The 25,489-nt window shown below is 35.8% G+C and overlaps 1 protein-coding gene across 1 annotated transcript; it reads right to left on the bottom strand.

The window, feature by feature from the left end:
- Window positions 1-1,948: 1,948 nt before the first annotated feature.
- On the bottom strand, window positions 1,949-2,798 carry LOC122755543 (peroxiredoxin-2-like). The gene has a single exon (XM_044004136.1). It carries the CDS (start codon window positions 2,735-2,737, stop codon window positions 2,141-2,143), a length of 597 nt encoding a protein of 198 aa, XP_043860071.1. The 5' UTR covers window positions 2,738-2,798; the 3' UTR covers window positions 1,949-2,140.
- Between the last annotated feature and the right edge of the window lie 22,691 nt (window positions 2,799-25,489).

Raw genomic sequence — 25,489 nt, forward strand, 5'->3', positions numbered from 1 at the left:
GGTCTGCCTAATGATGATAATGTGACAAAGTGACAAAACGGATAAGACTTAAAATATCTAATGGATAAAGTCAGTGAAAATGGAAAAAAAAAAAACATTGTCTTGGAAGTTAAAAGTCATTCAACCTCTTTGGAAATGAGAAGCATCATTTTTCCCCTTTGATAAAGAGTTTTAAAAGCTGTTAAGTAACTCCCCTATGTATTGTATTACAGAGAACATTTTAAGAGGTACATCCATAATAACTGTAATAGAAACATAAACAAATCTCCAAACAGATAAGCCGTATGGTCTTAGAAGGGGGTATAACACACCCCAGTAATCCTCCATACCACATTGCCAGAAATGGCTTTCAATGGCCTCTTGAGTTACATGGAAATAAAACACAAAGAGCTCTCAGTGTAAGGGGGAAGATGGTTAAAATGGAGAGTCTATTAGAGCTGAGTGTTTGGAGCAGACAGTATTGGAAAAACATGCTGGCATTTGAACAGGTATGTTGCTTGGGATCAAAACAGAAGCTTTGTAGTTGTCCTTCACTAATACTTGAATTCCAACCACACTCTAAATATATTGATTTGTAAATATACGGAACAGGATAACTTTATTCTTCTTGGGTTTGATTTCACATATTTCAGTCTCATTTTACTACGAACAAACTGAAGACAGATTGTCAGCCTGCCACATCATCCTTGCAATCTGTACTGGCTCCTTCTCCTCTGACTTCAAATGTGAGTAGGCCTCTCTGATTTTGAAACAAACCCTTTGTTTGACCTCACTGCCTTTTTGAGCCTCTGACCTATTTCTTTCTTCTCCTTGACTGCCAAATATCTTGAACCAGAACTCTCTTGAAGTGTGGTCACTGTTCTGTGAGGCCACTGAAACTCTCTTCTACTGAATCACTAGAGTTCTTGCTATGAAACAATCACACACAAATATATATATATATATATATATATATATATATATATATATATATATATATATATATATTCCTTTTTCAGATGCATTGACCCCTTTGCAACATTTGATGCTGCTTACCCCTTAACTCTTGAAATTCTCTCTCATCCCTTGGACTTCATGATGTCATCTTGCTTCTCTTCCTACTTTTCTAACTTAAGCCCTTTCCCTAGCTCCACTTGTTCCTTTCAGCTACTCCCCTGTCCTTACCAGTTTACTCCCTGTTGTAGATCTTCCTCCAGAGTTTCAATTAAATTAGGAGATCAGGGAAAGTTCATACAAATGCTCTGTTTTAACCCTCAGCTCTTTCCTTTCTACAATATTCCTCTGAAAAGTTATCCTTTTTATGTCCTTGACCACTACTTCTATATGGGTGACTCCCAAATTCCACAATTGACTTCTAATCTGAACTTCAGTTTTCCATTTCCACCTGTCTTCAGGGCATGTCTACATTAGTGTTCTACCATCATCTCAATCCCCATTACTTCTAAAACCAAAATACTTATCTTTCCCCTCAAAATGACTTTCATTACTGATAATCTCCTTTCTGTCACTGTAGCCCTCTTCAAGGTCCAGAATCTTGCAATCCTAAAGACATTTTGATGATCCTTTTTCCCTCAGTGCCTATAGCCAATGAATTACTAATTTCTTCAAGTATCTCTTCATTGCTTATTTTCTATGCATATTATATCACTATTATTTTTATGTAGGCCTTTTATAACTTCATCCAGGCCTACTGACAACCCTTCTTTTTGGTTCTCTTGATTCCTGATTCTTCTTCTTCCAAGTCATCTTGCACACCTTTGGCTGATTAATTTTTCTAACATCCCACTATCATCATACTTATCTTTAGCACAAAATTAAAGTCTACCTCTTAAGCCTGGAACGAAGGCCTTTCATAACCTGGCACCAGCATATGTGTGTGTCACACTCACATATTTCTAGCTTTATATCTTCTTTCCTTTTATTCCAGTCAAACTTTACTATTATGCAATTTTTTTTTTGATTTTCCCAGACGTTTATTAGACATAGGTCCCTTCCTCCTCTCCCATACATGCCCCCTCTATAAGGGGAAAATAGATAAAGAGGGGATTTGGGACAAGGACCACTACCCAGGAGGGGCAGAAGCCTCCTTCACCATATCAAGGTTTGCCACCGGAGCAAAGAAGGCAGCAGTACTGCTTGCCTAGTTGTTCTTAGAGAAATACTCTTTGCTGTCTTCCACGTTCGGCTTGATAGTATCTCCTCCAGGCTTCCAGCCTGCTGGGCATACTTCTCCGTGCTCATCTGTGAATTGGAATGCTTGCACTAGTTGCAAAACTTCATCCACTGAGCGACCCACAGGCAAGTCATTTATTGTGATTTGCCGGACAAGGCCCTTAGCATCAATGATAAACAGGCCCCTGTAGGCAATGCCTTCTTCTTCCTTCAGCACCCCATAATCTCGAGCTAGGTTTTTGGTTACATCTACCAACAGGGGGATTTTCAAAGTACCCATGCCACCCATTTTTCGAGGGGTGTTGATCCAGGCTAGGTGACTGAACTGGGAATCCACAGATACACCAAGGACTTCGCAGCCCAGCTGATGGAAATGTGAGACCCAATCACTGAAGGCGATGATCTCCATAGGGCACACAAAGGTGAAGTCCAGTGGATAGAAAAATATGACCAGATACTTCCCTTTATAGTCCGACAGTTTCACCTCCTTGAAAGCCCCATCGACCACGGCAGTGGCCTGGAAGTCAGGGGCTGGTTTTCCAATGTAAGCCTTTCCAGAGGACATGACTGCAAGGAGGTCGGGCTCCAAGCCTACAAAGACAGGTAGCGCATGCTCCCAGACCGCAACAGCAGCAGTCGGGTAACCAAAAGTCTATTATGCAATTTTAAACAGATAGCTCTTTCTCATTCCTCCCTACATTGCAGCCCAGGATATTGCCCTTGCTGTCTGGCCAATCTTCAACATCAAAGGCCCAAATCCATCCTTGTACTTTCCATGAAACCTTCCCCAACAATGCAAAGCTGCCATCATCATACTTTCTGCTGAATTCCTGAAGACTCTATTTGTTTCACTAAAGTAAATGTGTTATATATAGACACACACATATATGTATATATGTTCTTTATTTATATATATGATAAAATATATGCATATTTTATCAGTTCAACGGGGCTGAAAATTCCTAAAGCATAAGGCTATCCCATATTCCTCTCAGAATATTAATAAATTAAATTAAAATTCATTATGTTCTCTGCATAATTCACCTTAATTAATTTTTCAGAAGAATGCATGAAGAAAGATAATGTCAGAAGTACTCAAAAGTGAGGGCACCAACTTGTGTGAAGGGATCAATCATAGAATCTGAGTCCAAAAGGATTACTTCATATTAAAGGCTACTGTATTCTCTACTTGAACAAGAATCCCCTCTGCAACATTCATAAAGAATGGTCCACCAGAGATACCCCTTGAGGAAAAGCCTATTTTCTCCTGTTGTTAAATAAATAGCTTTAATTCTTAGGAATTGATTGTTGTTTTAACTTAAGCTTAAAATGACCTCTTTTCAATTGCTACCAATGGGTAGAGCTAAGCAGAAAAAAAAGTTTTAATTCCTTTTACTTATTACAAACTTTCAAACTTAAAATTTTTCCCTGTTAAATGTCACTCTACTACATTTAGCTTGTTGGTCTGGCCTATTGAACTCTTTTTTTTTTATCCTGTCATCCATATTTAGCTATCTCTCTTAGCTTTGTGTCATCTGAAAATTTGATGAGAATGTCATCCATGTGCTTTAAAGACATAAAACATATGTAGAAAATTTATAGGTGGAGTGCTGAATCATATTAGCAGATGACTCAAAGCTAAGAGAGTTAGATAACATATAATAATCACGATACACAAATATGTTATTTGTCCAGCATATTGGGAAAAAACTAGGTGAAGAAAAATCAATAGATATTTAATATGAAGTCTTATTACAAAATCTATCTTCAAAAATTTAAGTCGTAAGCAATTCCTTAAAAAGAGATAAATGTTTTAATGAATTTCAAGTTAAACATGAGTCAGCAGGGTGAAATGTCAGCCAAGAAGGCTAATGGTGTTATGATTCATAGGCTTATGGTTCTAGAAATAGAATGGATCTCAGGGTCTATGTTTTTTGTTCTATGCATAATGCATAGAATGTCTATCCTTGTTTTTTCCCCAAAAGGAGGAAACACAGGACCAAGTGAGGTTAAGTTTGTTTCATAAGGCTTCAGTGAGAGACATTGTACCTGGGACTAGAGACAGAATAGTTCTTGTATACTTTACCTTTGTCATACTACATCTAAAATATTGATTCCTGGATGTCTCATTTTAGGAAGTTAAAAAACTAAGCTAGAAAGGATTGAGAAAAGTTCATTAAAGTGAACAGAATACTGAGGAACCTCAGGAAAATGCTATATGAGGAAGAAAGTGGGGGCATTTGGTCTTGAAAAAGAAAAATTTGGAGAGAAAATATGATACCCATATTCAAGTCTTTGATTCTGTAACATGAGAAAAATAAAATTTATTTTATTTTGCCATAGGAAGCAAAATGTAAGATCAATGAGTGGTAAGTAAAAAAGACAAATTGATATTTCATTTAAGGAAAAGAAACTAGAAAAATAACCCCAAACCTTCAGCATATTTACAGCTATCCCAAAACAGAATGGGTTGCCTTGGCCAATTTTCAAGAATGTTGTAGGTGGGTTTTTACTAAGGTAAATATTGGACTAGATGACTAGATAGGCATTAAGATTCTTTCTTTATTGATTTTATTTTTGTCCCTGTGGCTGTCTTTAGTAAGATTTGGTGAATTTAGTCAAATAGTTCATTTTATAAAACCTGAATTATTTGCCTACTGAGTTTTTCTCTTATCAAATTATTCTGTTATAATTGTAATTACCAACTATACCATATCATTTGGTTTTCTCATCCTGATTCAAATTTTATTTGTTTTTGTCTAGATCTCCAATCTCATTGATGTAAGGAAGCCACATTGAGGAAGATCCTTCTACCACTGCAGATCAGCAAATGTTGGAAGACTTAATGTAGCTTGTAAAAAGAAACAGTGGGTAGTAAGCCAGTATTTGAGTTAGGAATATGTGAGAAGATTCTGCATCTGTCACATACTGGCTGTCAAACACTAGACAAATAATTCAATCTCCCCAGAACTTCAAAGCAAATGCTATATGGGTTTATAACTTGGGATCTGAAGAATATTTTGTTCATTTCTTTGTTTCTATAAATATTTTGATAACTGTATTGAAATATAGTTGGTTTCCTTTGTAATATTACATATTTTATTTTATGTATGTAAAAATATTCTATGGAACATTATATAGGGTTACCAGACTGCTAAAGGGCTAAAATGGTTCATGACACATGCAAAATTTAAGAACTGCTGCTCTAAGACTAAAAGGGATTTTTTTTTCTATATCATAAAATTATTTTACTATTTTCCAGTTACAGGTAAAGATAGTTTTCAACATTCATTTTTATAAGATTTTGAGTTCCAAATTTTTCTCCCTTCCTCAATTCCCTTCCCCCTCTCCAAGACAGAAAGCAATCTGATATAGGTTATATACATACAATCACATTGAACATATTTCTGCATTAGTCATGTTGTGAAAGAAGAATCAGAACAAAAGGGAAAAAACCTCAAAAAAAAGTAGAAACAGTATAGTTCAATCTGCATTCAGAACCCACAGTTCTTTTTTTCTCTGGATGTGGATAACATTTTCCATCATGAGTTCTTTGGAATTATTTTGGATCATTGTATTGCTGAGAATAGCTAAGTCTATCACAGCTGATCATCATACAATGTTGCTGTTACTGTGTACAGTGTTCTCCTGGTTCTGCTTACTTCACTTGGCATCATTCCACTCTAAGACCACAAGTTGCAGGGAAGGTTTAGATTTTCAATGGTAGAGGGAGTTTCCTATATCACTGAAATCACAGGTTTGGGTAACAGTACTCAGAAATTAATTTTTATATATTTTTATAATTATAAATGTTGGCTCATTTTCCATTTCCTGGGCAAGATGTTCTCCCCAAGTGGTGTGATTCTTAAATTTTGAATACCCAGAAGATATGATGAGATCTTTTACTCCATTACCAAAAATTATGTGACTTTTAGACATTAAGTGAATGAAATATATTAATAAATTCCCCTCTGAAGAATATACAGATAGTTTGGGGTCAATACACCTTGGTATAGTTTTGAATTAGCTCCTTCATATCTCCATAGAGAAATATTTATTCTGCTTATAAACTTCACTATCACATGATATCATGTTACTCCAATAACAATGGGGAAATACAGTTAGACTGGTTATAGAAACATTGTGGCACAATGTTATAGACATGCTCAATAGTCAAAGGAAGCTGTGATCCTATCAATTTTGAACTTCTCTCCAGAAATGCAAATTAATAACAAACCATGCTTGTCCATTCTGAATGGTTCTTGCCTGTGATCTCTCAAAATTTTATACTGGCAACCCATCCAAGGAGCTTCAAAACCTCCTCATTTATTCTCAACATCACAAGACTAACAGTTGAATAGTATAGCTCAGATTTCACCCTTGCTACATGATCTTCTCTTCCTATCACAAAATTACTATTATACAATTTTTGTTCCTCCTATTATTTTGAGTTCTTTATTGGTTATATGTTGTAGTCTGTTCACAGGAACGTACCTCTCCATTTTCTTCTGTGTAATAATCATTTTAAATTCAGCAGATGGTTGCATTTTATATTTCATTGCCATACAGCAATTCTAGTACAATATTGGTGTTTCAAATATGAGCTATTGCTTTCATGGGAAGCGTAAGTTCATGAAAGAAGCTTTGAAATTTCTTGAAAGCAATCCAGACTATTCTCCTTCCCTTGTTCAATTCTAGGCTTAATTCATTGTCCAACTGTATTGTCTGTCCAAAATATAATTACTATTGAATAAACACTACAGGGTGTCTATTCAAATGAATATTGAAATCTGGGCAATAAATATTCTTCATCCACTTGGTTTTCCTGGGTGAATGGTAAGGTCAAACTCCTTGCACAATTACAGATCTCTTCTAAGAGAATTTGCAATGTTCTGAGACAATGCAATAAGTACAATAATATTCACAAAAAGAGCATTTGTTGAATCTTAACATTTACAGGAAAACCCTCTTCAATTTGAACTTTGCACTAAATCTCCATCATAATGGAGAAAATTTTGATATACAAATGGTAAATACCTTGTTTAAAGAGTACCTGTGAGGTAGTATGTTCTGAAAATGAATCAAGTGATTATTTTTATAATCACTGAACAATAAGCAAAATGACATTTTATACATTCTTTAGGTTATTTGCGAAATGGAAAAGATGACCCATTTTTAAGATCACTTGGAGAGCATGATTCTTACTTTGTTCAAAGATTTCCTCAATCTGTGTATAGATGACATACTCCTAACAATTTTGTATAAATGAGACAGGTGGAATTTGGGTAGGATTTACTGATACATAAATTCTCCTTTTTATATTAATAAAAAATCATTTTTTTGTGCTCTACCCCTGGAAAAAACCAACACTTTGGTATATTTTATTTTAGAGGAATTACTGAATGCCCTCAGAATTGTGTTGCTTCCAGAACCAATTTCTTCTACATATAATTAGTATAATCCAGTTGCATTGCACATCTTTGTTCTCTTTATTATTAATTTTACCTTCCTATAAGCACTTCCAGGTCTGTGACGTTTAGATGGTGAAAAGAGTTCAATAAAATTATTTTAAAATTTTATCTTCATTTGTCCTCTGTCATCCTACTTTCATTTTTATCATTATTTGTCTTTGATATGACTTTAGTTGCTAGGTTTCTTATCAAACTTTCTTTAAACTGGCTTTACCTTCTACTACTCCTTATATTATGAGATAATCCTGCAAAAAATATTCATCATTTTTCATCATAAGATTTTAAAAATGAGGTTTTTCTGGTACCTTTTTTATTGGGACAATTTTCTATATTGCTTAAACTTATTTATAAAATTATTATATTAAATATGAATAGCATTTCTTAGCAATTACTCATCTTAATATTAAATTTTAAATAATTCAAAATTCTTTTTTAATTGCTTACAATGTCTTCTAATTATTTTTCTCTCTTCACTTATCAATATTTTATTTTAGCTCTGACAAACCAATGATGTAATTATCACACCTGATTAAATAACTCCCATATACATAGTAGAATAAGCAAAATAATATTAAAGAATTTGAATAATAAGTGACATTTACATAATATTTGAAAGACTGTAAAACACTTTATATACATAACATATTATATAGAATACAAAATATTGAGCTTCATAATCCAAAGACTTGAGTTTTCTAGGTCTTCCTCTGGTGCATACTAATTATGTGACTTTCACCAAGTCCTTCTCCTCCCTAAGCTTCAGTTGTGTAAAAACTGATGCCACAATAGACAGTCCTTTGTCTTTGTGCACATCTTTGTGCACATCCATTAGTAGATGTTAGCAAGTTGATTTATAGTATGTATATGTAGCTTGAGACTATTACAACCCCTAGAATGTAAGCTCCTCAAGAACAAGATCTGGTTTTACTTTTTGTGGTTGTCTTAAGCACCTATCACTGTGCCTTTCAAATAGCACAGGCTCAATAAATGCTTGAATTTAATTGAGATGAGCCATTCAATTAATTTTTGTTCCCATAAAATGATAAAATAATAGTAATAATAACAATGCCTCACAGTTCTGTGTTTTCCTTATAACAATTTCCTAAAGATGGTTATAAGGCACAAATATAATTTTCCCAATTTTGTAGATGAGGAAAATGAAGTACAGAGGCATGAGGAAACAGGCTAGAAACACTGCTTTCTGATTATTCCATTGTTGTGGAGCATATGATAGACAAAATTTCTGCTTAACCAAAGAAATTAAAGGCTTGTATTTTTTCCCATCTCTGCTAATAGAAACATAGTCAATTCATCCAACTGGTAATTTGGGGGCTTCATCTCATATTCTTTTTATGACCAATTATTGAGTTGATCAGTCTATGCTGTTACCAGTATTCAAGGAACTTCTAAAAACATTCTATTATGATGTCTAGTTCTCTAAGTATGGCTAGTTCTTTACTTATTTTATGAGGTTATTTAATGTCAAAATAGAACTCATCATCTTTTCCTGTAATGTCTGTCTGCCCTTCTTCTGAATTCTGTATTACTATAGAGGGCAATACTGTCCCCCCAGTCCCTCAGACTTGCAGTCTTAGAGTCGTCTTGAACTCTTCACTCTCATCCCTCAAAATCCAAGTTGTTGCCAAGGTCTTTCAATTTCTTCTTTGCAACATCTCACTTCTCTCTTTTAAGAATTCTTATTTTTAAATCCACATAAAATCATCAGCATTTCTATACATGACTAACAAAGTCCAGCAGCAAGAGATAGAAAGAGAAATTCCATTTAAAGTAACAGTAGATAATATAAAATACCTGGGAGTCTACTTGCCCAGACAAACCCAGGAACTCTATGAACACAACTACCAAATACTCTTCACACAAATCAAATCAGATCTAAATAATTGGAAAGATATCAATTGCTCATGGATAGGCAGAGCTAATATAGTAAAAATGACAATACTGCCTAAATTAATTTATTTATTCAGTGCCATACCAATCAGACTACCTAAAAATTATTTTATACAGCTAGAAAAAATAATAACAAAATTCATCTGGAAAAACAAAAAATCAAGAATATCCAGGGAAATAATGAAAAAAATTCACAGGAAGGTGGGTTAGCGGTACCAAACCTGGAGCTCTACTATAAAGCGGCAGTCATCAAAACTATCTGGTACTGGCTAAAAAATAGAGTGGTAGATCAATGGAATAGGCTAGGCTCAGGAAATGCAGTAGTAAATAACACTAGTAATGTAGTGTTTGATAAACCCAAAGACTCCAGCTTCTGGGATAGGAACTCAGTATTTGACAAAAACTGCTGGGAAAACTGGAAGATAGTATGGCAGAAATTAGGCATAGACCAACATCTTACACCTTATACTAAAATAAGGTCAAAATGGATACATGATTTAGACATAAGAGGTGATACCATAGGTAAATTAGGAGAGAAAGGAATAGTGTACCTATCAGATCTTTGGAAAGGAGAACAGTTTTTGACCAAACAAGAGATAGAGTATATTATAAAATGCAAAATGGATGATTTTGATTATATTAAATTAAAAAATTTTTGTACAAACAGAATCAATGCATCCAAAAAATTGGAAGGGAGGCAGAAAACTGGGAAAAAATTTTTGAGGCCAGTGCTTCTGATAAAGGCCTCATCTCTAAAATATATAGGGAATTAAATCAAATTTATAAGAATCCAAGTCACTCCCCAATTGAGAAATGATCAAAGGATATGAACAGGCAGTTTTCTGATGAAGAAACCAAAGCTATATATTCCCATATGAAAAAATGCTCTAAATCTCTAATGATTAGAGAGATGCAAATTAAAACAACTCTGAGGTACCACCTGACACCTATCAGATTGGCTAAAATGACAAAAAAGGAAGATAATAAATGTTGGAGAGGCTGTGGGAAAATTGGAACACTAATGCATTGTTGGTGGAGCTGTGAGCTGATCCAACCATTCTGGAGAGCAATTTGGAATTATGCCAAAAGGGCAATAAAGCTGTGCATACCCTTTGACCCAGCAATTCCACTTTTAGGTCTTTTGCCCAAAGAAATCATGGAAGGGGGAAAGGGACCCACATGTACAAAAATATTTATAGCTGCTCTTTATGTGGTAGCAAGGAATTGGAAGTTGAGGGGGTGCCCATCAATTGGGGAATGGCTGGACAAGTTGTGGTATATGAATACAATGGAATACTATTGTGCTGTAAGAAATGATGAGCAGGAAGAGTTCAGAGAAACCTGGAGGGTCTTACGTGAGCTGATGATGAGTGAGATGAGCAGAACCAGAAGAACATTGTACACAGTATCATCAACATTGAGTGTTGACCTACTGTGATGGACTATATTCTTCTCACCAATGCAGTGGTACAGAAGAGTTCCAGGGAACTCATGATAGAAGAGAATCTCCAAATCCAAGAAAAAAAAAAGAAAGAAAGAACTGTGGAGTATAGATGCTGATTGAACCATATTATTTCTTTTGTTTGGGGTGCTGTTGTTTTTTTTTTTTCTATTTTGAGGTTTTGCATCACTGCTTTGATTTTTTCTCTTGTAACAGGATTAATGCAGAAATAGGATTAATGTTACTATGTGTATATATATGTGTGTGTATATATCTATATCTATATGTATAGAGATATATAGATATAACCTATATCAGATTACCTGCTGTCTAGGGGAGGGGGGAAGGAGGGGAGGGAGGGAGAAAAATCTGAAATTGTAAAACTTGTATAAACAAAAGTTGAGAACTATCTTTACATGTAACGGAAAAAATAAAATACCTTATACATTGAAAAAAAAAGAATTCTTATTTTATCACATATGTGTATATATACACATATATACATCTCTTTGTATTTGATTGATTGAATGTTATCTTTCCCACTATGTTCAAATTTCCTTGAGGGCAGGGAATATCACTTAGCACAGTGTCTGGAACATAGTAGGCGCTTAATAAATGTTTCTTGACTTATTAAAACATTTCTGAAAGGTAGAATGGGGTAAATGATCTTACATAAAAGAGATGTAAAATACCTCTTACAGTGGAAGAGAATATGGGGAGGTGACAAGGAGTCCATGAATGTTACTTTAAGTGGAATCAGTTCAAAGAGAGAACATACATAATCAATAGGTTATAGAAATCTATCTTACCATATAAGGAAATAGGAAGGGAAGGGAATAAAAGAAGGAGGTAGGAATGATAGAAGGGAGGGTGAATTGGGGGAGGTAAAAATCAGCAGCAAAACACTTTTGAGAATGGACAGGGCAAAAGGAGAAAGAAGTAGAAAAAAGGGGGAAATATTCTGTAAGAAAATAAATAGTAATCAAAATTGTGAAAAAAATTATAGCAAAATTCTCCAATAAAGACCTCATTTCTCAAATATGTAGACATTGGGTTACACTTATATAAATAAGGGCCATTTTTCAATTGATAAATGGTCAAAGGATTTGAAGAGGCAGTTTTCAGATGAAATAAAGCTATCTATAGTCATATGAAAAAATACTCTACATCACTATTGATTAGAGAAATGGAAATTAAAACAGCTCTGAGTTCCCACCTCACACCTATCATATTGGCTAATATGATAGAAAAGGAAAATGGCAAATGTTGGAGGGGATGTGAGAAAATTAAGACACTAACGCAGTGTTGGTGAAGTGGCATACTGATTCAACCATTCTGTAGAGCAATTTGGCACTATGTTCCAAAGGCTATAAAAACGGGAATACCCTTAAACCAAGCAATACCACTACTATGTAACCCAAAGAGATAAAAACCAAAAAAGGAAAAGGACCTACATGTAAAAACATTTATGGCAACTCTTTTACTGGTGGCAAAGGCTACACATGGATAACCTATACTAAAATACTTCCCTTCTCAATGGGGGTAGAAGGTAGGGAGAGAGAGAATTTGGAACTCAAAAATGTTTTTAAAAATGTTGAAATTATTTTTATATGTAATTAGGAGAAAATAAAACATTAAATTTAAAAGTGATTAAAAAAGAAACTATTAACTTTTCTACACATACTAATATTTATAATACACTTTAGAAAAACAAGCCCCCAAGGAAATAATGTAGTTCAATTGAACTGTATTGTCAGTTGTGTTCAAGAATTAGTCCAAGCTCTTAATAAAAACTAATTATGGGGGCGGCTAGGTGGCACAGTGGATTAAGCACCGGCCCTGGATTCAGGAGTACCTGAGTTCAAATCCGGCCTCAGACACTTGACACTTACTAGCTGTGTGACCCTGGGCAAGTCACTTAACCCCCATTGCCCCGCAAAAATAAAACAAAAACAAAAACAACTAATTATGACCTGGTTCTGTCATTAGATTTCTAAATTTATATATATATATATATATATATGTATACACACGTGTGTGTGTGTGTGTGTGGATTCAGCCATGGGGAATGGATATAGTTGGGCATGCCTGGAATGCATCAGAACATCCAACAATGCTTTCTGAATTAAAAGAAAATGTCTTGTAGCTTCTAGCAGTTAATAATTTTTTTTGTTACTTATGTATGAGATATCTAGGAATGTGCAAAAATGAAGATGTTTTGAGTGTACCCAGTAATGAATGTAACAAGTCTATATAAACTTCTGATAAACTGTCCATAAGCATTTACTAAAAACAAGTTGACCATTTTGTTTTTTCTAACCAGACTTAGTAAAGGGAAAAACAAAATATGTATTTTCCTTCTTGTCCAATGGCTGAGTTGTTCTTTAATTCAAGGATATGTGAAACTCTAATTTAACTTTTGGTTGTCCTCCACTCACACATATTTAACTCTTGCTTGTGGATGAGTCCCAAATCTATAGCACAAACCATGATTTCAACTTCTGCCATATTGGTTTTTATCTCTGTCTATATATCATAACTTAATGACAATCTTAAGTGGATAGAGTATTAGGCCTGGAATCAGGATCGCTCATTTTGTGAATTAAAATCTGACCTTAGACATTTATTAGCTATGTGACCCTAGACAAGTCATTTAACCCTGTTTGCCACAAACAACTCTAGTATCCTTGCCATGAAAACCCCAAATGGGGTAATGAAGAGTTGGATATGGCTGAAAAATGACTGAACAAACCCACCAAATTTTCACTTAAAAATCATCCTGCTTCTCAAGCCAATGTCTTTGAGAAAAATAGATCATTAAACCAATAAACAAACATGTATTAGGTTCTTACTATATGCCAGGTATTGTGTTGAACACTAGAGATACAAAGAAAGGTAAAAACAAGGTTCTTACCTTCAAGGAATTTATATATTAGTAGAGAAGAAAAATTTCAAACAACTATGTACATATAAAAATATACAACATAAATAAGTGGTAATCCTAGATGGAATGAATTGCTTTTTGAAGAACCTAGGATTGAACTGTCTTTAAAAATGCCTGAAAAATGAGGAGGTGAAGGTAAAGAGGAAAAACGAGTATGGTGAACCATCAGCAAAAAGGTATAGAGTTGATCTTTGGTCAAGTGGAGTCAAGATGGTGGAGAAAAGGCAGTAAACTCTTGGGGCTCCCAACAGAATCACACCAAAAACCTCCAAAAAATGTCATAAGAAAATTCCCAGAGCAGCAGAACCCACAAAAGAATAGAGTGAGATCATTTTCCAGCCAAGGACAGCTTAGAAGGGTGGCAGGGAAGATCTGTTGTACTGTAATGGGAGTGGAGCCTAGCCCCATGGCCACACTGACACAGACCCAGCCCCAGGCCATGTCAGAAAAAGCGACTTCCAAAGCCACTGAATTGGCTGCAGCTGCCACAAACTCAGCTCACAGTCTGGTGAGAGGGTTGAGTGGTTGGCTGGGTGGGTGGGTGGAGGGGACAGATTACACAGGTCTCTGCTGACACTGGGTTGGAACCCATACATCTTACTCAGGCTTGTATACAAGATACTGTCTTGGGTGGCAGGCCCATGTGGGGGAGGGATGCAGGCACACCTGTTTTTGCAACCAAAGTGAACCAGATTTGTTTCCTGGTTAAAGAGCAAGCAGTCTATTGTTACTTACAGACCAGAACACAAGCCAGGTGACATTACAATGTGACTCTCCTTAAATCTTACCACCTTGGACCCCTTGAAGCTTGGGACAGTGCATCAAGGAAGCAGTACCCTCATTTAAGAAGGAGTCAAAAGTCAAGAAATGGACTGGAAAGATGAGCAGGCAGAAAAAGGTGTGGACCATAGAAAGTTTCTTTGGTGACAAGGAAGAACTCTCAGTATTAGAGCAAATGATAAGAATAAATTTAGACAGAGGCTACAGGTGGGAATTCATTATGAATGGATATCTATAAAAAATTATTTTTTATCATTTTTGTTTTACTTTTTGTGGGACAGTCAGAGGTGTGTGGTATGCCCAGGTTCATTCAGATGGTAAGTGTCTTGTGTCTGAGGCTGGACTTGGGCTTGGGTCCTTCTGGGTCCAGGGTGGGTACTTTGTTCACCTAACTGGCTCATGATGACACCTTTAAAATAAAATTAAGGTGTGAGAGGATTTCACAGGGAGAAAGGCAAAGGAAGAGGTGAAACAGGGGAAAATGTCTCACATAAAAGATAAAGCTTATAGAGTGGAAGGAAAGTTGGGGGAGGAGTAGGGGAGTGAATTAACCTCACATTCATCTGAATTGCCTCAAATAGGGAATAACATACATAATCAAGTGGGTATAGTAATGTATTGTGCCCTGTGGGAAAGTGAGAGGGGAAGGGGATGAGGGGGGAGGGGTGAAGGAAGGGAAGACAGATTGGGGGAGGGGCATTTGGAAGCAACACACCTTTGAGGAGGGATAGGATAAAAGAAGATAGAAAATGGAGTGAATATCATGGGGAATGAATAGGATGGAGAGAAACACAGCAATAGTAACTGGAGAAAAATTTTTAAAAGAGCCAAGAACAATGTAAGATGAGGATGAGTATGAGAATGTTGTTGTTGGTGGTGGTTGTGGTGGTACTTACTTTCCTGGGCTATTGTGAAGAAAATTCTTTGTCAGGTATAAGGTACTTTATAGATGTTGGCTATTATTGTTGAAATAATCAACCTCATGGATGTTTTGTAAGGAAATCTCCCTTTAAAGTACTATATAAATGTAGTTTACTATTAAAAAAAAAGATGAGCAGGATGCTATCAGAAAAACTGAGAAAGACTTACATGAGCTGACGCAAAGTGAAATGCACTATAAAATAACAGCAATATTATAAGATGATGTGTTGTGAATAACTAAATTATTTTCAGTGGTGCAGTGATCCAAGACAACTCTGAAGGAATTATGAAAAAAATGCAATTCATGTACAGAGAAAGAACTGATGGTATCTGACTACAGACAGAAGTATATTTTGTTGTTGTTGTTAATTCCCATTTCTAAAGTTGTGGGTTTTTTTAGTCTACCTTTGGCATGACTGTACATGTATAGCTTATGTTGAATTGCTTGAGTAGTTAAGGGTATTAGGGAGGGAGGACGAGAATTTGGTACACAAAGTTATAAAAATCGATGTTACACTTTGTTTTTACATGTAAGGTAGTGAAAATTCTAAATAAATAAATATATGATTAAAAAAAGGTACAGAATCCAGAGATAAAGTGTCACATATGATGAAAAAAAATATGGGTTTCCTGAATCATATAGTATTTCGAGGAGAATAAAATATAAGGAGAATGGAAAGGTAGGGAGAGAAGAGGTTGTAAAAAATTTTAAAAGCCAAACAGAGGGTTTTATATTTGATACTAGAGGCAATAGAGAATTACTGGAATTTATTGAATAGGTGGTGACATTGTCAGTTCTGTTCTTTAGGAATATCAGTATGGAAGATAGGCACAAAATGGAATGGAGTGGGAAAAGGCTTGGCTTGGGGTGACCAGTTCAGAAGGCAACTGCAATAGTTCAGGGTAAGAAACATGAGTGCAAATGAGTACTTGAGGATTTTACTAAAGCTGTGAGGGATAGAAAGTCACAGTAAGGATGAAAACCAGGGTTTGGAGTTGAAGGGCAAAAATCAAGAATGTAACGATTTCTGTGTTTAGATTTTGTGGAGTAGTGGATCAAGTCATGAGAATGCAACAAATTGAAGAATTTATTAAGTTTTTATTAAGATGGATATTTTGAAGACAGGATATTTGTTGGAGTGTGAAAATGTATGGTGAAGTCCCCTACTATGAGGGTAAGAGTTGTGGTAGAGAAAGACTGTGAGCCAAACACTTATATACTTGAGGAGAGATGGCAAATGTCCTGGAGGTTAATGGTTAGTTGCTAGCAATTTGGATTAAATGAACCTCAAGGGAGAGATTATTGAATGATGGTGGAAGATTTTGGAAATGGCAATGGGAAACAAGGACTATTCTGACTTTCCTACTATCACCAGTGAGTCAGGGTATAGGGGTTGTATATAATAAGTGAAAATGCAACAAGTGCTAGATGGGGTAATCAGGGATTTGGTGTCTTCAAGATGAAGCCAGCTGTCTTTGAGAGTCAGAAGATGGAGCAAGAAAGGAGCAGGTTTAATAGAAGAGCAATTTTGTTGACTATGGAATATATATTCTGCAGAACAGTATGGAAGGCATAGGTACATTTGCAGGAGGCTATTTGGGAGATGGGGGAAAGAGTTGAAAGTAAGAAAGTGGGAAGTGGGGAAGGGATGGTCAATGACACCTGGTGGTTCAGAATCACTGGGATCATGAGAGCACAAGGATTTAAGAGTCCATTAACACTGAGGAAAGAGTAGATGCTTAATAAACATTTGTTGAATGATAGATTTAAGAAATTATGCAGTTCCTTTTTGACCCCTTTTGTTGCAACCTAGTTCTTATTTTAATAATACAAATTATATATACGAGAAAATAATTATTAATAATGAATTTCTTGAGGAGGACACAGTTCTAGCCTCCCCCACCCTCCACTTGGGAAGGTTCAATCCAGGAGATTTTAGCTATTCAGGGAAAGTCCCAGGCCAGTGAACTGAAAGGATTAAGCCACACCTATCTAAATTCACCTTTGCCCCTCAGGGTGTCTCCCATGAGACACTGATGTCATCACGGTATAGCTCATTTTAATATGGACCAACCTCAAGTCACTTCACCTATATTAACTCATTTGATGCTCATAATAATCCTATGAGGTAGGTGCTATTATTACTGTAAAGGATTAATTGTGATTTGGGGTTTCCATGAACACATCTTTGCTTCATTATGTTCAGACTGAAAAGATGTAATCTTGAAAAGCCTAAGAGAAGATGGGTGTGTACTTGAAGGGATTATAGAAAAGAAAATTTATTGAGTCAAAGTATCAAACTAAGTATCTAAGCCTCCCCTAGTAGTTCCCCTATGGCCACATGGGCCTGGCCAAATTATAATGTGGACAGCCCAGGGGGTATATTGAGCCAATTGGAGACTTGGCATGGCTATGAACCTCCCCTTCCTGTGGGAGAGGTGGGTAGCAGGGAGGAGAGAAATCTGGGAGGAAGGAGAAGGAAAAGGAGAGAGGAACTGGGAGGTGCTTGACCTTCGGACCCAACAGGGAGAGACTGCACAGCTGACTCTCATTGTAACTATGGATTCCAGGTGGTGGTGAGTTTGTGTTGTAGAAGCGAGGCCGGCTCTTTGGGCTAGCTGGAAGCAAGTCTGGGTTTGAGTCAGTCTTTGCTAGAGCCAGGGAGATTATTCAAAGTACCCGGGGGCCTTTTTACCCTATAGATTTAGATTCTAATCATCTGGAAAACAGGTCATATTTTTCTTTTCCCATATTCCCTTTCTCATTGTCCCTGGCTTTATTAACTTCACCTATGTTGTAAATTTTGTTCCCATTAACAAAACCTGGTTTGTTTGGGGAAAAGAGGCTAGTAATCTTTCTTTCTTTCTTTCTTTCTTTCTTTCTTTCTTTCTTTCTTTCTTTCTTTCTTTCTTTCTTTCTTTCTTTCTTTCTTTCTTTCTTTCTTTCTTTCTTTCTTTCTTTCTTTCTTTCTTTCTTCCTTCCTTCCTTCCTTCCTTCCTTCCTTCCTTCCTTCCTTCCTTCCTTCCTTCCTTCTTGTCTGTCTGTCTGTCTGTCTGTCTGTCTTTCTTTCTTTCTTTCTTTTTTTGGTGAGGCAGTTGTGGTTAAGTGACTTGCCCAGAGTCACACAGCTAGTAAGTGTCAAGTGTCTGAAGTCATATTTGAACTCAGGTCCACCTGACTGCCCCAATCTCCTTTCTTATTAGTCTGGGAGAAATAACTAAAAAAGGCAGTTTGGAAGGGAGGAAACTTTGGACCTAGAGGTCTCTTATTATTTTCAGAACCCCAATATTATGGAAAGCCACCCAATTAATCATCCCCACACTAAATTTGGCCCTTACATTATCCCCATTTTACAGGTGAGAAGTTAAGTGATTTGCTCGGTATCAATTAGCTTGTATCTGAGTCAACTTTCAAATTCAGATCTTCTTGAATCCCAGTCAGATACTATATCCACTGATGGCCTTGAAGGTTGCTTTCAGCTCTAGATATATTTTCCTGTGATCTTATAATTCTATGTCCCCATGCTACCTAAGTGAAGCCTTCTTTTGTGGCTACTGTGATTTGGAGAACATTTTAGATTTTAGAAATTTAATATTCAGATAATAGAGAACTTTGATTCCAAGGATTTAAAGGTGGAAAAAGACATCCTATTTCTTTAAAGAACATATGTATCCCACCCCTACCCACCCAAGTAGGCACAAATTTCCTAATAAGACTTTATTCAGTGATGAAGGCATTTGTCTAGTCTTTTGCATATATGTACATTTCTTGCATTATATTCCAAAAATTAATTTACTTTGGCCATTTACCTCATGCTTGTGAAGATTTTAGTTTAAAATGATCAGACATACATTTTGTTGTTGTTCAGTCATTGCAAACATGGCCATCTCTTAGTGACCCTATTTGGGATTTTCTTGACAAAGATACTGGAGTGATTTCCTATTTCCTTCTCCAGCTCATTTTACAGATGAGGAAACTGAGGCAAATGGCCATAAATATTAACACTAGAGAAAATTTTCATTATGGATTATGTCTGGGAAGAACCTTGGTATATTATTGTATTCATTAAAAAATAAGGAATAAGACTACTTAGAGAAGTGAATTGCTATTAACAACCAATGGGACAATTTCTCCTCTTTTCCTAAATTTCACTAGATCACTCCTTCCATTCAAAGACTATGTATATATGAATAAAGCTAGAAATCTGAATTACTCAGGTGAACCTCTTGCTAAAGGCTGGGTTTATACACCTGGCCAATTCAGTCTAAATTTTTTGACATTACAAAATCAAGATAGGCACTTACTTGAATTTTCAGGAGGTTATTTTGGCATTGTGTGGATACAGAAAAAAGATTGAAAAATTTCCCTAGTTCATGGCTTAAAATGGAATATTCATTGCTTAAAATGGAATATAAATAAATGCAATGATTCTTTTCTGTGAATTTCTCATCACTGTTCTTTCATTCCTCCCTATCCCTTCAATCCCCTTACTTGTTCAGATTGCATCAATCCTACCTTTTTCAGTTAAGCACATCTTTCTGGGTGTGACTGAGAGTCTAGAGATAATTGGAGAAAAAGGGAGAGGAAAAATAAAGAATGAAGTCATAGGAAGAACTATGGATGAAATCTAGAGCAGTTTTCATTTCAGCTGAAGAATATGGAATAAAATTAAAGCCCTTAGAAAAAAAAAGTGAGATTCTGTTTTTCTCTCCTTAACTAAAGTCATGTTCTCTCTTTTCACACTAGATTATGATTTACTTATTTTTTGGGGGAGGCAATTGGGGTTAAGTGATTTGCCCAGGGTCACACAGCTAGTAAGTGTCAAGTATCTGAGGCTGGATTCGAACTCAGGTCCTCTTGAATCCAGGGCTGGTGCTTTATTCATTGTGCCACCTAGCTGCCCCAGTGATTTACTTTTAATCTCTCCAATTGGCTTTCTAAATAGATTGGCTGAAAGGACCAGAACTGTCTAATATTTCCATGTAATATCCTATCACTGTAACATGACTTCTCTTTTATGATACTGGGATGAGTGTTCCTGTGTTATTACTACATCCCAAGGTATACCAGCGGAAAGGAAGCACAACAGTGAAGTTATTAATCAGGAGGACAAATGAAAGGTGTCGTAAGTGGATGAAGCATGAAGAGGTGCATACAGTGATAAACTAAGACAAACTTAGATTAAAACAAGGAATGAACTAAATTCCTGAAACTAAATGGAGAAAAACGGTTGGTGAGGGTGAAATGTGTAGAAAAGATAATGAAATGCCTGGGTAAAGGAATGGCAATTGCTGTTCTATCTGAAAAGGGAAATAGTTATAGATTGTACAGAATATCAGAGAAACAATCCCAGGACAGGCAGGAATAATAAGGAAATTTTTGTAGCACTGTAATAGGTAAGGACATGTATGACTCAAGATGTCTTAAAAGAGATACAAAGTAAAGCCACATATATCATCTATTTTCCTATATTTGCCACAGTGCAAAATCTTCTTACAATTAATTGTTAAACCCTTGTTTATGATCATATTTTCTGGGACATTATTGGGAAATATGGTATTTTCTTGATTTCTGCTGAATACTTTCCCAAGTAAATTTACAAACTAAAGTTAATCTTGATATTTATAATTTTCCCTAAGTAAACTGTATGGTTTTTCATGTTTCTTTGAATTTCATTCCTCTTATGTGGCCCTGGCCATGATATCTTTGGGAACAATCCTCTTGTTGATGCTTTAGCCTGATAAAGTCAAAACAAAGTAAAACCCTTCTCAGTAAGTGAAAGGTCACTGTAATTCAATTCATACATAGAGTCACAGTGGGAAAGTACTTTCTTAATCTTATATTCATTTTGAATTCAGTTCATCTTACTAAAAAATTAAAACATTAGAAAAAGCTAGGGCATGAATTTAATTACAGCTGTGGTTTCATATTTGGATTATTAAGAGTATTTAAAATAGGCCTTCTTACCCTTTGAATTTCCAGTTTATAATTAGCTCAATTTTCTATGATCCTCTTCATGCTTATTCTACTTTTTAAATATTGCTGTCATGTTTACCCATTACCATGGTGATTAATTCTAAAGTTTTGTTTCTGCAGGAAGATTTATAAACTTTCTCCACCCAACCAACCTCCCACCTACTCACCTCCAATTCTCTACTCAGATATTTGGCTGCTAAAACTAAAAGAGGGGGCTGAGGATAGAAATTAGCAGCTCTAACCCAGTTCATCCTTGTACTCCCTTTCCCTCTGGCTTCTTGTATAGCCCCAACACTCTTAATAATGGGAATTTCAAAAGACGTTGATAAGCATTCAAATGCAATATGAGTATAAACAAAATTGCTATTGTGATATGTCCACATACAGATTTGCTGCTGAGGCCATTAATTTTTTAAATATTTTCTTTTCCTTCTTACAGAAAAGAGGGGAACAGGAATGCAAACTTTTCATAAAGAAATAGACATTATTAAAATATAATATATATGGGGCAGCTAGATGGCTCAGTGGTTAAGCACTGGCCCTGGATTCAGGAGTACCTGAGTTCTAATCCGGCCTCAGACACTTGACACTTACTAGCTGTGTGACCCTGGGCAAGTCACTTAACCCCTGTTGCCTGCAATATATATATATATATATATATATATATATATATATATATATATATATATATATTATATGAGGGACAGCTAGGTGGTGCTGTGAATAGAGCACCAGCCCTGGAGTCAGGAGTACCTGAGTTCAAATCTGGCCTCAGAAACTTAACACTTACTAGCTGTGTGACCCTGGTCAAGTCACTTAACCCCAATTGCTTCACTAAAACAAAACAAACAAACAAACAAAAAACAAGAATATATATATATATGAAGTGCTAAAAAAAAAATAATGTGTCTAGACTCTGTGACCAATAGTCACCCCAAGCACTTGGAGAACTAATACATGAAAAAAATATATGGGGGCAGCTAGGTGGCACAATGGCTAGGGCACCTGGATTCAGGAGGACCTGAGTTCAAATCTGGCCTCAGACACTTAAAAATTACTAGCTGTGTGACCTTGGACAAATCACTTAACCCCAATTGCCTCACCCCCCAAAAAAATCTATGAATGTCTCTCATTTGCTGGGAAAAGCTTGAGTCAGAACTCTTACCTTAATATCCACCAAAAAGTATTCTGCTGAAGGAAACCCCATAAATACCCTGAGTCTCTTAAATAATATCTACAATAATTCATTACTGTCCTCCAAAGTCCATCCAAGCTCTTAATCTGTGATCCCTCTTCCTATCAATTTCACCTTGAATAGAGAAGAGTGGCTGAATATGGTAAAATTCATAGAGAAGAAAACCGTGCTAGAATCCATAATTTTGAAGCTCTTGGGGATTCATTTTCAAGGGCAAACTCCACTAGAATAGTGCTTTAATTTGGGGAAGGGAGAAGGGAAGATTGCATTTTTACCAAAGGAGAAAAACCAGGAAGACATCACCTACTAACTCATATATGCTTGCTTTTGTATCTGTATAAAATCTTTACCTCAGTAGTCTATGCATGGGGTGAGGAGCAGATGATTTTCGGTAACAGACCTCATCATCGCAGACACAAAAAATGAATAAAAACATACAGAATATAGGATACTGTTATTTCTATTATGTGTTGAATTAAAAGAAAAAAATCTGGGTAGAACAAAATGCAATTTTAAAATTTTTATCAATCTAGGTATCCAAATGCATATCTTAATATGATCAATGGATGTGCCAACACAGAGATAGATTAAATTTCATCAAACACAATGTTACCGTGACAGCTAGATGATGCAGTGGATAGAGCACTGGCCCTGGATACAGGAGGACCTGAGTTCAAATCTAGCCTCAGACCCTTGATACTTACTAGCTGTGTGACCCTGGGCAAGTCACTTAACCTCAATTGCCTCACAAAAAAGCCCCAACAAAACAAAACAAAACATCAATGTTACCACATCATTTTTCTCATATGTCTAAACTTTGTCAACCTATCCCTTGCTTTTTCTCTATCACCTTATGCTTTGTCTCTCTATTTAGCCATTATTCTATTTATCATCTCTGTTTGTGTCTCTCTCTGTGTTGGTGTATCTGTCTCTCTCTCCCTTTGCCCCCTACTCCTTTTTTCTTAAAAGAGATATACAGGGCAGGTAGGTGGTGCAGTGGATAAAGAACCCCCCCCCTGGGCAGCTAGGTGGCGCAGTGGATAAAGCACTGGCCTTGAATTCAGGAGAACCTAAGTTCAAATCTAGCCTCAGACACTTGACACTTACTAGCTGTGTGACCCTGGGCAAGTCACTCAACCCACATTGCCCCACCAAAAAACCCCACAAAAACAAAAACAAACAAACAAAAAAAGAACCCACCCTGGATTCAGGAAGACCTGAGTTCAAATCCAGCTGTGTGACCCTGGGCAAGTCACTTAACCCACATTGCCCTGCAAAAACAAAACAAAACAAAAAAGAGATATATGTAGATATAGAGCATGAATTCAGACACCTACATTTGCCCTGACAATATCACTAAACTGGTTAAAATTCTTTTAAAAAAATGTCTTTTGTTTTGAATGCACATGTCATATATGTGTGCACATTTATATATATATATATATATATATATATATATATATATATATATATATATATATATATATATATATATATATATATATATGCATACTTGCACCTATATACATTCAGATAATTATATAGATGATAACATGGGAAATGGAGGGAAGAAGAGGAAGAGGGAGAGGGAGAGGGACAGAAGGAGGGAGGAGAGAGAGAATTAATGAGAATTCTGTCTTGGCTACTTAGTTGTTGTGTGTTCTTTCCTAAACTATTTAACTTGTTGGTACCTCTGGTTCTCCATCTATAAAGTGAATAAGCTGGACATTGGTCTAAGGTTTGAATAACACTAAAAATATCTGAACTTCAAGTCTAATGCCATTAATTAAAATCATAAATTGAGCATTTTGAGATGGTTAGGGGATATAAAAGGTATATAAGGAAAAACAAATGAAATAGAACATCTAAACTATTTTTTCAAGTTTTCTCTTTCCATACTTTAACTTTTCACATTAGTCAGGAAACATTTGTGTGTGTGTATATGTTTAATTTGACCATGTGTGATGTAAAATCTTTTCATGTTGCTTGACAATAAAATATTCTTGGTTTTTGAGCTTGAAAACAATTTTTTTAGTATTAATAATGACCATTTAAACTTTATCAAACTGGTATACTTGCTAGCATGATAGTTAATAATAATAATAGTCTTCCAATGAATACCCATGTGTTTTTAATGTTTTTTAAAATAAATATATTGGCATAGCCCTAGAGCAGAAACTATTTTCACAAATCTGTCTCCTCTGGATTTTTTATCAGCATTATATTTGTGTGAGCTCAAAATGGGAAGAAAAAAAGGGCACCTTAAACCAGTTCTTCTGTTTTTCAATCAAGGATTATCTTCAGTCATCACATGTATCCAGCACCTGCATAAACAGTGACTGAACAACTCAAGATCCTTAGAAAAAAATCAAAATTTATTTTCCCTTCAATGCAGTAGCACACTAGAATCAGATTAGCCCTTGAGTTTCATATGGTTGATAGAGAAACTGAATTATATTAATGCTGTTGTGTGTTTTTTCCTGGTGCAATTTACAATTGTGGTTTTTTAACATCATCTAGTTAAGTGTTTGAGTATGAAGGTACAGATTGAAAGCCAGAACAATGACTCCATGATTGGAAAGTCAGACGGCACCCTCAGCTACAGTGAGACATGACTTGTACTCTGGCTACAATGAATTGTGTTTGTAGTAGTAACAGCAGACATCTGGGAGCTGGAACA

This window comes from Dromiciops gliroides, chromosome 4 (genome assembly GCF_019393635.1).
Source record: "Dromiciops gliroides isolate mDroGli1 chromosome 4, mDroGli1.pri, whole genome shotgun sequence".
In the NCBI taxonomy this organism is placed as follows: Eukaryota; Metazoa; Chordata; class Mammalia; order Microbiotheria; family Microbiotheriidae; genus Dromiciops; species Dromiciops gliroides.